The 14,179-nt window shown below is 39.0% G+C and overlaps 3 protein-coding genes across 3 annotated transcripts; 1 reads left to right on the top strand and 2 right to left on the bottom strand.

Moving 5' to 3' along the window:
- Window positions 1-1,307: 1,307 nt before the first annotated feature.
- Window positions 1,308-2,964, bottom strand: MONOS_9934 (uncharacterized protein; the record flags this gene model as incomplete). The annotated part of the gene is made up of 1 exon (XM_067880477.1): window positions 1,308-2,964. The coding sequence occupies exon 1, from the start codon at window positions 2,922-2,924 to the stop codon at window positions 1,308-1,310; it is 1,617 nt and encodes a 538-aa protein (XP_067724019.1). The 5' UTR covers window positions 2,925-2,964.
- Window positions 2,965-3,040: 76 nt separating this feature from the next.
- MONOS_9935 (putative WNK protein kinase) lies at window positions 3,041-10,570 on the top strand (the record flags this gene model as incomplete). The annotated part of the gene is made up of 3 exons (XM_067880478.1): window positions 3,041-3,112; window positions 3,175-3,315; window positions 3,401-10,570. The coding sequence occupies 3 exons, from the start codon at window positions 3,041-3,043 to the stop codon at window positions 10,304-10,306; spliced, it is 7,119 nt and encodes a 2,372-aa protein (XP_067724020.1). The 3' UTR covers window positions 10,307-10,570.
- A 2,293-nt stretch (window positions 10,571-12,863) lies between these two features.
- Window positions 12,864-14,034, bottom strand: MONOS_9936 (putative C2 domain). The gene is made up of 3 exons (XM_067880479.1): window positions 13,856-14,034; window positions 13,697-13,806; window positions 12,864-13,624 (listed from the first exon to the last, which is right to left on the bottom strand). The coding sequence occupies exons 1-3, from the start codon at window positions 14,016-14,018 to the stop codon at window positions 13,124-13,126; spliced, it is 774 nt and encodes a 257-aa protein (XP_067724021.1). The 5' UTR covers window positions 14,019-14,034; the 3' UTR covers window positions 12,864-13,123.
- Window positions 14,035-14,179: the final 145 nt, after the last annotated feature.

Here is a 14,179-nt window from a genome sequence, read left to right on the forward strand (position 1 = left end):
ATTGTTAATCCTTTTATTATGTGTGCTTAAATTATTGGGAGCAAATGTTTTCTTTTTCTCGATTTTACAATCCAAATCATTTTTTTCTGAACTGTTCCATCCATTTTCCTCTCAATTGCTCCAAAAACACATTGCTTCCGTTTAGAGCGACCTCTTTTGCACTTTCTTCTCCTCAAAATGGCTTCATCGATTTCAAAGACGATTCCAGGTCCCCTAAAATTATTGGATGCTCAATCAAGAAATTTATTCATGAGACACGACAAATACTGTACCATTAACCAACTCTGTTATATGATAAATCCAATAGATTCTTTGAAGTTTTTTTTTTTTTTTTTTTTTTTTTTTTTTTTTTTTTGGTATCCCTAAGGAGAAATAAAGAATCAACAGCAGAATCTTTCCTAACCCTATTTTATTTAGCTTGAAAACTGATGTTTAAAACAAAGATTTTTTCGATTTACATTTTTTTGCATTTCTAATATGATGCATTTCCACCATTTTTGATGCACGAAAAAAATACTCTGTCTTTTCTGCAAAATGGCTTTTTCCCTTGTTAAATATGTTCAAAAAACCAATTCCAAGAATCGTTTTTCGAGAAAAATTGAGATTGAAGCTCAAAGACTGACATAGAAAAATATCAAAGATTTCGATCACAACGTTGACAATGATCTAAACCCATAATTTAAAATAGTTTTTTTAAATAAATCTTTATTGAGAAAACTAAGAAATGAAACACATAAAATTGTTTTATATTAACTTATCAATCAGTTGAAAATTATAAGGTTCAATTTTATTGAGAAAATTCGGTACCCAATTTGTTTCATCTTACCAAATTGCGAAAAGAAAAAGTCAAAGATTGCGTTATTTGAATTTGTGTGAAATTTGATCATTTGTTTGAGTCATCTTCAGACTTCTCTGATTATTAAGAAAATTACTTGTGAAGCCAAAATTCTTTCTAAGTACCAAAAAAGAAATAACTCTGTCGCGACTCTTTTAAGATAAAGTATACAACCTTGTTATCATGTGGAATGAATTCACAAAAATAAATCAGAATGAGCTTTAGGTTTTCATTATTTCTTTAATAAAGAGTTTGAAAACAGAAAGCAGTCATAAAATTTTGTTTGATGCTTCAAAAACAAAAAACTTAAAAAAAACATTAAGAAAAAAAAAAATCAATAGAAAATCTGCTAAAACTGCAAACAATCAACATTGCCCGTAGGAAGGTGAAAATCTTTAATTTCAAAAAATGAATAAAAAAGATTTTCAAATAAGAAAATGAATAGTAATTCTTTGCAATTAAAATATTTGTATCATGCTTGAAACAGAGATTGATACCATTTTACAGGGTCGAATGAAAGATGAACCGATGTTGCACTTGAAGTTGAAGAAGCAGAGGGAAATGAAGATGTTGAAGGTGAAAGCTGTTCAGATTTTTCATGTTTTGCTTTTGAAGTGACTGAAAAATGCAAATCTTCCTGCAACAGAGATGGATAAAGTTGAATCGAAGGAGCAGAAGATTCTGAAGAAGGCATTGAACGATTCGAAAGTATGTTTGCTTCATTTGTAAGTTCATCTGATGGATTCAATGAATTGAAATGAAGTGAAGAAACTTTTGAAGTAGAAGATGATAATGAAAAGGAAGTAGGAGGAGGAGGAGAAGATGTTGATAATGTTTGCGCATTTTTTTCGTTTATGACTGTTTCTTTTTCTGACTTTTCTTTTGTTGGACCAGCGCTTTTCATCGCCAAAGATCTCATTTTGGTTTTGTCATATTTTTCTTTCATATTTTCAGCCTCTTTGATTTTAGTATCCTTTTCTTTGGATATTCTGTTCATGGAAGATGAAACTGCAGCGATGGAGCGTTGAACAGAGGAAGACATTGAATCCGAAGAAGAGAATGATTCTGATGAGAGATCATCACGAATAACCGTATGATTCCGTTTTGAGGAAGCTTTGTGATGAGATTGATATGCTGCAAGTTCTGGTGAAGTGGAGGATAATATGGAAGAGGATCGAGAAGAGCAAGAAGAACTCCTCGAAGAAGAATCTGAAAAACTTTGTTCAGATATTTCATCAACAGTCTTTTCCGAATCAGTAAAAGACGTCCATGAAGATTCCGATCTCAGCGATTCAAGAGGAGATGAAGACGTGAATGAGTCATATTCACGCGAATCCTCAATGCTCCGATCCTCCTCTCCCATCCCTGAACTAGATGAAGAAGAAGCAAATGAATCAATGTCAGAGTCAAAAGAAGAATCTGCAGAAACTTTCTTTTTTCTAGTCATTCTTCTTTTTTTCATTGATTTTGTCTTCTTATTCTCTATTCTCAACGAAGATCTTTTTCCTTGTTCACTTTTTCTCTGATTTTTCTTCTTCAACATATTTTTTGATTCTTCAATTCTTTCTGACTCTTCTTCTTCATTACTTTTAACAGCATCTATATCTTCATCTGATTGCTCATCGTCGTCTGCCATTATTATGTATCTTCGATTGTTAGAAAGAAAATCTTTAACAATATCTTGAGATTTCATATCAACAGCAGCCATCTTTTCAACGCGATGATGGACACGAATTAATAATCTTTGATCCCTTGTAAGTGTTCTTTTTCTTCGTTGAATGGACCCAGTTGGAAGCGGCTTTGGAGCAACAAAAGGAATTATAGTATATTTCTTTCCTCCTGAGATTCCACGTGGCTTATAATTCGGTGATTTGTAGTGGGTCTTAAATAATCTTCCAGCAATAAGCTGTCTTGGATTTTTAGCATATGGATCGTCTCCCATCCGAACAACAATTGGAGTTCCATCAGCTCCGATTTTATAAATAAATTGATGATCCTGAGTCGGAGTTCGCGCAAATAGCATCCAGCTTGAAACGTCTTCATTAGGTTTATCATCCTTTTTAATATTTTCTTTTTCTGTTTCTGTCATTTTGTCATGGTTTAATATTTTTTCTGATCTTAACAAATTTGCCATTATTAATTTTCATTCATTGAAAATTGGATATTTGAGATCATTTGTCAATATACAATCTCGCAAACTTGGCCATGGCTGTTCGAACCGAAACTGGTGACGAAACAGAAAAGGCAGAAACAAGTCCTGATGGCAGATTTGTGAAGGTTTAATTTTCTCTGCTTTTTATTGACAATTTATTATCACTTAACTCTTTGATGCCTCTCAGTATCAGCATGCCTTTCTGGGTCGTGGTTCGTTCAAAGAAGTGTACAAAGCGTACGACCGAGAGAAAGGCATTGAAGTTGCATGGAATCAAGTTTCTTATCAGCGCTTAACAAATGCAGAACGAAAGCAACTAAATTCTGAGGTTTTACCATTCGCAACATACAAAAAATTAATGACATTTAAAATAATTTTATGTTTTTTTTGAAACGCATTTTGTGCTTTGTTAGATTCAAACTTTACAAAGTGTTCATCATCGAAATATCATAAAATTTTATAATTCATGGGTGAGCAAATCTCAGAGCTCAATTATCTTTATAAGTGAGCTTATGTCTTCTGGTACACTTAAGGAATATATCCAGAGAACCGGGGCACCGCGTTCTTCTGTATTGAAACGATGGTGCCGCCAGATATTAAGCGCACTGAGTTATCTTCACAACTCAATTCCAAAAATTATTCATCGAGATTTAAAGTGTGATAACATTTTCATCAACGGATTTAGCGGTGAAGTTAAAGTGGGTGATCTTGGATTATCCACGAAGCAAATACGCTCCAAATCACAATCTGTCATTGGAACTCCTGAATTTATGGCTCCTGAACTATATGATGAAGCTTATAATGAAAAAGTGGATATATATGCATTTGGAATGTGTATGTTAGAAATGATAACAAAGGATTATCCGTATTGTGAATGTTTGAATGCGGCTCAGATCTACAGAAAAGTTACTAACGGAATTCCACCTCAGTCTCTGGCAAAGGTGGAAGACGAAGCGTCGAAAAGGATTATTGAGCTTTGCATTGCATCAGACCCAACGAAGCGACCTTCTGCTGACGAGTTGCTTGCAAACGAGTATTTTGCAGAGAAGAAGAAGAAAACAGACAAGGAAGAGAAGAAAAGACGAGAAGGTATTGAAGATGCAGACAAAGAACGCGATCTCGATCAACAGCAATCGACTCCATCTTCATCCACTTTTGCTTCGTCAGCACAAACAGCATCAAAACCCAAAGCGGCTGCATTTCTTGCGCATCCCAGCGGTCCCTTCTTCCCGACGTCTCAACACCCAACACAGAACATCTTTGTGCAGTCAGCAACTCCTCCAACGAGACCTGTGCCACATGCCCCACAACACGCTGGCGGGTTCAGCGGAAGCATCGCGCGCACACCGCCCTCGATAGCACCAGACAACCCACTTCACAGCATGCCCCCGTCCAGCCACTTGCAGGATGCTGGGCGTGTCCTCCCGTCAATTACTATTCCTGAGCCTCAGATGGGCACAGATGATGCCATCTCTGCTGCAATGCAGCCAGCACTTCCAGTGCAGTCATCTGCTTCTCCTTCTTCGTTATCTTCGCCTCCTTCTTCTTCCTCTTCTTCTCCATCAGATGGCGCAGGCTCAGTCCCAACGAATGTGTCTCCACCTGCAACTCCCACCTCTCCTCATCCAGAAGCATCATCAGATGGGCAGCCAGCTGCTCTGCAGGCGTCTTCCATCGAAAGCGATGAACAGAGCCAGAATGTGCTGAATCTGCTGCTGGCGATGATCCAAGATCCCAATCTGAACACAAAGTACATCGAGCAGAGGCTGCCTTCGATGATGGTGGCACCTCAGAACATGAGCACACACGACAGCAGAGAAGACTCAGAACGGCATTTCGACACGATTCCCCCGCCTGACCAGATTCCCATTGCAGATGCGGGATCTGTGGGAGGAGTGGCTGAGGAAGGGACAGAAAGCGATTTGGATGTGAGTAGCGAGGAAGAGAACGAGGAACAGAAACTTCAGCGGAACAAGCAGCAGAAGAGCCAGCAAATTCAACAAACACAAATACAGCCACAGACGCTGTCACCAGCACGTGTGATGGCACCTTCTGTTTCATCTCCTCGAACACCCACATCAGACGGGCAGTCTGCAATGAAGGTGACCCAGCAGCAGATCCTCACTGCCTCTCTCTCACGTGCCCGTCTGCAGCCTCCTCCGTCGCCAACTGGGGTGCAAGCTGAGCCATCTCCAGCGACAGTTCTGTTTGGCCCGCTTGGCTCGCCTTCTGCTGCTGCAACAGATCCTCCAACGACTGTTGTGATGGATGATGACACGATGAAGGCGATTGCAGCGATGCTGAAGACAGAAGACCTGCAGACGCTGATCAACACACTTGTGCAGCAGCAGCCTGGCGATGTGGCTGGTACCAGAGAAGAAGGTGAGGAGGGGGTGGAAGGAGAAGATGGGGAGCGCGCTATGCGCAGTGATGGAACTCAGATCCATCCTTCGCCTTCTCGTGATGCCATTGCTCGATTTGTGGAGGCACTCAACTTCTCTCCGCAGGGCGAAGAGCAGCAAATGGAAGGACAGCAACAGGAAATTGAGCAGAAAGTGTTGGATGTGCAGACGATGGAGCAGAACGATGGATCATTCAACCAAAATGCTGTTTCTGCAAATATTGTACCATCATCTTATTTGCCAAATGCCCCGATGAATCCTCCACCTTCGATACCTTCGTCAGCAACATCTTCTTCTTCTCCAACAGCTACAGCAAATGTTCCCATTGCATCTGCTCCAATGCCTAACATCGCAGGCAGCTCTCAGCTGGCTGAGCAGATGCAGCAGGAGAGAGAGAGGAGCAGCGAGAGAGAAGATATGTATCCTCCAACAGCGCCATCGCCCTTCAAAAGGAAGCCCAGAACAGGCAGAAAGAAGGACAAGCGCAGAGAAATCAACAGATTGCCGACTGAAAACAGGGAAGAGTCAGAAACAGACACCACACGAGAGAGTGAGGAAGAGAGAGAAAGATACAACACATTCCTTCCTCAACAGGGGATGTCTGATTTGAGCTCGATTGATGAATCAGTTGTGCCAAATGAGTATCCACGTTCACAGACATCGCTTATGTCTCTGATGTCAACATCCACATATCCCACTCATCCACCTCCTTCTGTTCCTTCTGTCTCTTCTGTCTCTTCTGCTTCTATGCCCTCCAACTCCCCTTCGATGCCTCCATCGTATCCAGAACAGATGCCAGTTCCCTCTCATCTGACGTGTGTGACTGACGATGACCGTGCTGTGTGCTCAGCTGTGCCATCAACACCGCCGTCGGAGTATTCGCAGGACAGCAGCACGCGACACCGTGTGCATGCAGTGGAGTTGGTGCAGCTGTCGATAAAAGTGCTGATGGATGGGAAGGAGAAAGACGTAGGCTTCCCCTTCAATCCACAGGCAGACACCTGCGAGGCTGTGGCAGCTGAGCTGATCTCGGCGTGTGGCCTGCCCTCTGAACAGCACTCAGAAGTGGCACAGAAAATAAGTGTGGCGCTGGACACATTTTATGAAGAGGAGAAGCAGCGGCAGAAGCAGCTGGATGAAGAGCGGATGGCAGAGGAGAGGGTGATGAAGGAGATGGAAGAGAAGGAAAGAGGAAGGATGCTCGAAAACGACAACAACACACCGCTGCCAAAGGAGAGAAATGCGACAAAAGCAGAAGTGGATGAGCAGATGGAGAGCAGCAAAGGAAAAGGAGAAGGAGGAAAGGAAGAGGAAAGCGTGAAAGAAGAAGTGGGAGAAGAAGGAAAAGCAGTTGAAGGAGTAAATATTAAAGAAGAAAAAGATAAAACAAATGAAGAAGGCAATGAAGTGCCTCAGCCACATTCAACTGCATCTTCACCAAATTCTCTTGCCCATCCATTCCCAGCGCCATCTCCTGCTCAGCTGGAAGAAGAAGCGAAGTTGAGGCAATTGGAAGAAGAAAGAGAGAAAGCATCGCAAATTATGGAGCAGCTGACGAAGCAGATTGAGGAGACGAAAGAGAAAACACTGGAAAGGCAGAAAAGGAAGATGAGTGTGTCACAACAGCAGTCGCCATTTCAGATGCAGTCTCAAGTGGCTCAGTTGACACAGCACCCTCTTTCTGAAGAGAAAGAAGCACAAATACAGCCAAAATCTCCTCAAATAGCAACAACATTGTCATCAACAACATCAACAGCAGCAGCACCAGAGTCACCGTCACTTAGACCACAGCGTTTGGACTCACCTTCTCCACAAGCAGCACAGCATGTCCAGTTGCTGTCTGATCAATCTACTTCTCCTTCAGACAAAACACAAACAACTCAAAATGTATCTTCTCTTTCTCCTTCCAAAAACACCCTCATTTCTCACCCTGATGACAGAAGCAGCGCATTCATACAGACAACTCCATCAACAGCACTCAACTCTCTCTCAAAGGAGATGCAACATCTACCAGAATCCAACAGTTCCAGTTCTGAGACAAAGATATCTTCAGCCTCAACCACTCCTCCTTCACATGGAGAGCCTTCACAGCCAAACACACCTTCTCCTTCACTTTCATCGCAGACAACACAATCTCCAACTGAAGCAGTAGCAACATCAACCATTCAGTCAAACTCATCCACCAAACAAAGTTCAACAGCAAATGCTGTTCAATTGACGAATGCTTCACCAAATGCTACTCAAACAAACTCATCGCCATCAACAGGAAAATCAGCAGCCAGCCACACAAACATTGCCAATCACCCAATGTCTTCAATTGGCTTGCCTCCTTTTTCACCTTCTCTCAGCCAATCTATTCCACCTCTTTCTTCTTCCTCCTCTTCAACTTCTACAACTGTTATTCAACCTCCAACTTCTTCTTCCTCATCATCTTCTTCTCTAACTCCATCAACATCTTCTTCCACTTCAACATCTTCTTCAACTTCCTCTGCCCCATCCACCCAGCGTATCTACATTCCTCCTCCACTCGATGCTGATCCTCTGACGATGCTGCTCAACTCCTCCACCGTCTTCAACACTGTTGTGCGCGACTGTGGCTGCGAGGAGTTGATGGAGCTCACCAGCCGCATCTTCAAAAATGCGCAGAACAAATATGAGGCGACGATGAAGCGGCTGTTCACCTCGTTGGAAGGCATCTCAGACACGTCGGCGACAGAAGATGTGATCAACCAGCTGAGAGGGCAGACGCTGATGGAGTTCAGAAGCATCATCAGCCTGCACGAAGAGAAGGTGAGTGAGATGATTGAGGCTATCTTCAGAGAGAAGAAGAGGAGGAACGAGTGCTTGGCGAGCGTGGTGGTGCAGAAGAAAGTGCCCTGCATGTCGCCAATGGCATCTCAGATAGGCTCCTCTGGGAATTCATTGACGCCTTCTTCTTCTGCTGCTGTCATCGCATCTGCTCAGCAATCTTCTGTGACTTCTTCTTCTTCTTCAATTTCTACTTTTTCCTCCTCTTCTTCTTCTTTGCAGCCATCAAACATGATTGGCTTTTCATCTCTTTCAGAGACAACTTTGAAATCGCCATCGTCTTTGTCTGCTTCATCGTCCACCTCTTCCTTCTCTCCGCCATTCACATCGTCCACTTCATCATCCACTTCTGCCCTGCCGTCGCACACATCCTCTTCTGCCCAGCTTGCTCTGTCTGCCCCGTCTGCCCAGCTGACACAGCCATCCACTCCCACACTGTCTGCCACTTCCACAATCAAAGTGAAGGTCGACCCAACAAAACTAGACAGCAACGCCTTCGTCGACTTCCTCCTCAAAAAGGCAGGCAAAGAGGCGCAGTTGGAGTATCAGCAGAAGCAGAGGGAGTTGTACCAGAAGCAGTTCTGCTGCGGGCAGCCAGCTTCGAATCAGTCTTCGTCCAAGCTGAAGCAGCAGAATGCAACACAAACAGGTTCCATCAGCTCTGCTTCGAATTCAACAACAAATTTGAATTCAACTTCGACTTCAACTTCAACTTCAACTTCAACTTCTTCGGTCAATCCATCCAATTCATCAGCAGCACATCAGATGCATCCGAATGATGCTCATTCATCATCTCCTGCACAGTCACAATCGCCAGGTGCAAATGCATCCTCGTCAGCAACTGCAACATCAAACAGCAATAGTTCTGCTGCATACAACATTCATTCGCCTTCTCCTTCCTCTCCTCCAAAGGCAGCTGTCCAATCTCCTTCAAAAAAGAACAATACAATTCGACAGCCAAAGAACGAACAAGGAATAAACACTGTATCCAATGACAATACTCAAACATTATCACAGCAAGCTCCACTTTCAACTTCGAATTCTTCTTCATCATCGTCATCTTCTTCTTCTTCTTCCTCTCCTTCCACCTCTTTTTCATCTACTCCTTCAAACACCATCCGAACACAGCACACTTCTGTCTCTCCAGCCATCTCTCCTTCTCCTCCCCCGACAATCAAGCAATCACTCCAACAGTCCTCTTCGATGGCTGCTGCTGATCCAGCAGCAAACGAGAGGGGCCTCTCATTTCACTCTGCCGACGCCAAAAAGCCCAGTTCACCTGCCTTTCTCGCCTTTGGCAAAGCTGCTCAATCGCATCCAACGCAGACACAAGCAGCACTCCCCAGCACACTCCACATAACCTCTCCTCAGTCTCCTTCTTCATCTCCTTCTGCATATTCCACACCTCACCCGGTCGGCCCTTCATCTTTGTCCACCTCACAGGCACCCCATCTCAATACCAGCCATTCTTTCTCTTCCCTCCCAAGTGTCTTAGCTCCTGTAGCTGTAACGTCATGTTCTCCTTCTCCTTCACCCTCATCTGCATCAGCCTCTTCTTCCTCTTCTTCCACATTCCCCTCCTTCTCCTCTTCCTCTCCTTCTCCTTCTCCACCAGCAGATGACATTTCGCGACATGGCACTCTAATCTTCTCTTCAAGCAGCGACTTCAACGATCAGCTGCTTCCATCTGCTTCTCGCTCACCCACCCCTTCACAATCATATTCACCTGCTCCTGGGTTGATGTCGCAGTTATTTTTAGCAACACCAACGCCAAATCCTTCTTTCACTTCCTCTTCTGCTGCCGCTGCTTCTTCTTCTTCTTCTTCTTCCTCTGTCTCTTCTCAGACAGCACGTCAGTCAGCTCCTCCCTCGCGGCAGCAGTCTCCAACACATGGTCGTGTTCCTTCTGGGTATGCCTGCACTTCTCCTTCTTCATCTGTCACTCCCACTAATCCGCCCCTGACATCCTACGCTTCCGATCCAAGATTGTCTTCAAGAGATGACAAGACAGCAAAAGAAAACAATACCATAAGCAGCACAGGATTAGACGACTTTATAAAGCAGCAAGTGGATGGATTCGATCTTGGCTTGAAGGCTAAAGGAACATAATTTTCTTCCTTCTTGCTGTTTATTTCAACTTATAATAAAAATTAGTTTTTATCAGTTTGTTTTTATTGTGTTGCTAATGTTTATTTATCCTTCCATCCCTTTTATACAAATGTCTTTCTGTACTTTTAAAACAAATAATTTAAGTTTTAATGTCGCATTTATTTTAAAATATAAAAGCGTTCTTTATCAAATATGTTATTAGCATTTGTCTTTATTACTAAAATAATTGTTTGCTTGAAAAATAGTATTTCAAATGGATGATTATATTTGTCGTTATATATTTTTTCTATATGAGAATGAAAACAAAATGTCAAATCATTGGATAATAAATTCATGCTGAAATATCCATTGTACAATCATAATCGCACACCTTTGTTTTGATGAAAGCGAAAAAACAAATTTCTTTCAAAGGGAAATACACCTTCTGGTTGACCTCCAAACTTTTTTTAGCCTTTATATCAAACTGAAATTCTTGACTGAATAGAACAGATATCAAAAAGAATGACCCAATTTTTTTCTCAGTTTTTTTTAAAATGATTCGTGAATAATTGAATAATCATAAATTCTTAAAGAAAAATTCTTAGAATTTATATTGTGTAATTCATTTTAATTTTGTGCATAATTATTTCTTTCAAGAAAAAGACAATGATTTGTTGCAAACTTTTTCTGTGTCCCAGATATTTGAATACATGCATTTTAATGCAAAAAAACATTGATGGAATTATCAAAAAAATTGAGAAAAATATATGAAAAAATTGCATGGAGCAAATAAGAGAAAGAATAGAATTTTGTCTCATTTGAAATTTATCTTTCTTTCAAAATTGAGATATTTTGTTCTCACGAGAAATTCAAAAGAAAAACCTTTTTAAAAAACCCAAATGCCTTTAATGTTTCATATTGAAAATAAAAAATAATTATTCGAACAACCAAAATATTCTTTAAACTGAATTATTATGAAAGAAGAGCAAAAATTCATATAATGATGTCGATTCTGAAAACAATTCAAGAATTTTTATATATAATTACAAGGACTTTCATTTCTCTTGAATTCTTAAAAATTAACAACTACAAGTTAACATTAATAAATTTCTGCATTATCACTTCCAGAAATGAGTATGATATGAAACAGAAGTCACTGAACTTTTGTGTCACATGTGAAAATTTTTTAAAATGAACATTTTGAAAAAATAACTGGTGGAAATGAAAAATGTGTATTTTCATCAAATTTTCATTGCAACTCACGAAGCTTCACAAAGAATAAAAATAGAAACAATGTCAAGCATTTCCTTTAATGACAGCAAATTTTTGTGAAGTTAGATGAAAATTCGACAATAAAATTCCATTCTCATTTTCACCAGAAAAATAAACTAAATGAAATTTTCAAAATAAAATTTAGACATGTGAGTTTTTTTTCAATTTGAGTTATTGTTTTAGAAATCATAACTTTTTTCGGTGTGTTGTTTTTTCAAATAATGTTTTTTTTTGGTAAGTACAGATTTCGCACAAAATACAGGACAAGATTGATTTCACAATAACTGCAGGAGAAATAATTCTGACAATTTTCCTCAAAATATATCTCATTAATACAAACTCATTTGATATATAAAATTTTCATGACTTCCTCGTTTATGCTCAGAAATATCAATTTTTGAAATTTCTGAGAAACTCAAAATCCTATTTGATTTAAATTTTAATAATAATTTTTTCTGAGCATAAACGAGGAAGTCATGAAAATTTTATATATCAAATGAGTTTGTATTAATGAGATATATTTTGAGGAAAATTGTCAGAATTATTTCTCCTGCAGTTATTGTGAAATCAATCTTGTCCGGTATTTTGCGCTATGTCCAGTATTTTATGCGATATCTGTAATCACTTTTTTTTAAAAGTTTTTTGTGTGCAATTTCTTTCATTGGATATTATTTTATTATAAAAAATTCAATGTATGTGTTCAAAGGAAAAAAAAAATTTTTTTTGAAACCATGTTATTCATCAAAAAAGTTAGAAATCAATTTGATTTATTCTAAAAAAAATGCTTTTTCCAACGTTTATTCAAATAAGAAAATGAAAATATTAGACACTTTCAATTATCGAAATGAAAAAAGGATCAATGGATATCAGTCCAAATCATAGAAAACTGAAGCAAAAAATAAAAAAAAGACATTCTCAATAAATTAACACTTTCAATTATCAACATTTGTATCAACGAAATTTCCTTGGTTCGCACTTGTATTGAAATATGCTTTTTATTAACTTCTTTTTCGGTTTTGTTTTAAACTTTTTCGATGAAAAAAATTTTTGGAGTTATTTTCGAAATCGAATAATTATTGGTTTTTAAATCACATAAACACAGAATATAAAAGTTTCATCTTTTAAATGTTCTACAGGCATAAAATTTGCATCTTTTAAAAGGAAGCTCAATGAGTAATAAGCCTTCGCAATTTGTCTTTTTAAAAATCAAATGTTTATGCACACACAAGTTTTATTTGGTACCTTATGCAACATCATTTTTCTTAACAACCAAATCCCGAAAGAATAATAATTTAAAAAACAAACATTTTCACATACAAGTAATATCTTCTTTATCAGCTCATTAAACAGACAATTGAAAATGAAAAAAAAAAAAAACTAAACAAAAAGAAAACAAAAAAAATATCAAAAAGGTTAAAAACGTTCATTTCTTTTTGACTTTTCTCAAACCAATAACAATCACAATTATTATTCAACTACAGTCGAACACCCATTCTCCCAAATGTGTGATTGCTACGAAATTATTTACTCTGGCAACAGTATGAATTTCTAAATGGTTGGTCAGAGTTAATCCGATTTCGTCTCTGATGCTGATGGATAAGGAGGTGAAGGATATGCATTATCCATTTGAACATTCAGGGCTTGAAGGCATATATAAGGATATGGAGGCAACGAAGGATACACGCTTGGTATTGGTGGCGATGGAAACGAAATCAGCGAACAAATTGGTGGGTAACGATACTGAGTCGGTGCTGTAGCTTGTGCCTCACTTGAAGGAGGTTCAGCAGCAAATTCCACTTCTTTTTTCTCGGGTTCGATGGGAAAAGCATCAACAACAGTTTCAGTTGGAGCTTCTTCAACAACAATGGAAGGTGGTGGAGCTGGTGCAACAGGCTTGTTTTCTGTACCAGTTGAAGCTCCTCCGAAAACAGCAGGTGGAGTTGGCTTTGGCTTTGCTACGGATGGGCAATCATAAAGAATTTCAAGTTTTACTTTTCCAGCCGATTTTCCCGATTTTCTATGAAACTCAAAATTTTCCTTTTGCTTGTTATTCAGATATTGCAAAATCTAAACATTCACAAAACCACACCGCAGCAATAAAAAAAGGGAATGCCTTAAAACTATTTATAAAAAGCAAACATCCAATTTCAATGAACCAATAAGTTGATCAGAAGTAACAACATTTGAGTCCCAAAGCTCAAGTATCAAATCTTTTTTCTCGTTTTTCGGATCAAAATCCAATGTAAACTCTTGTTAAAACGATTTATAACAATTGAATATTAAAATAGAGTCTCAAACTTTCTTTGAATTTTGGATGAAGGCAATTCTTTATCACTTTTGTCTGTCTTCTATATTTTCCGATCTTAATAACGACATATGGATCAGACAATCCATTAACATCAACTGCTGGAACGTCCTTGCAAGAAATAATTTCCAATCTAATTGTTCCTGGATAATACATGAATGATAAATTAGATCCATCCTTTAATAAAAAAATTCTGTAAATTTATTCTGAATTGAATAATTTTAATTTATTGCATAAGCACTGCTTTCTTATGCAGAGAATCAGAAAATTTGAAAAAAATGGTATCCATAATTATATAATTATTACAAAAAAAATAA

This window comes from Monocercomonoides exilis (genome assembly GCF_001643675.1).
Source record: "Monocercomonoides exilis strain PA203 chromosome Unknown scaffold35-1074681, whole genome shotgun sequence".
NCBI classification, from domain to species: domain Eukaryota; phylum Preaxostyla; order Oxymonadida; family Polymastigidae; genus Monocercomonoides; species Monocercomonoides exilis.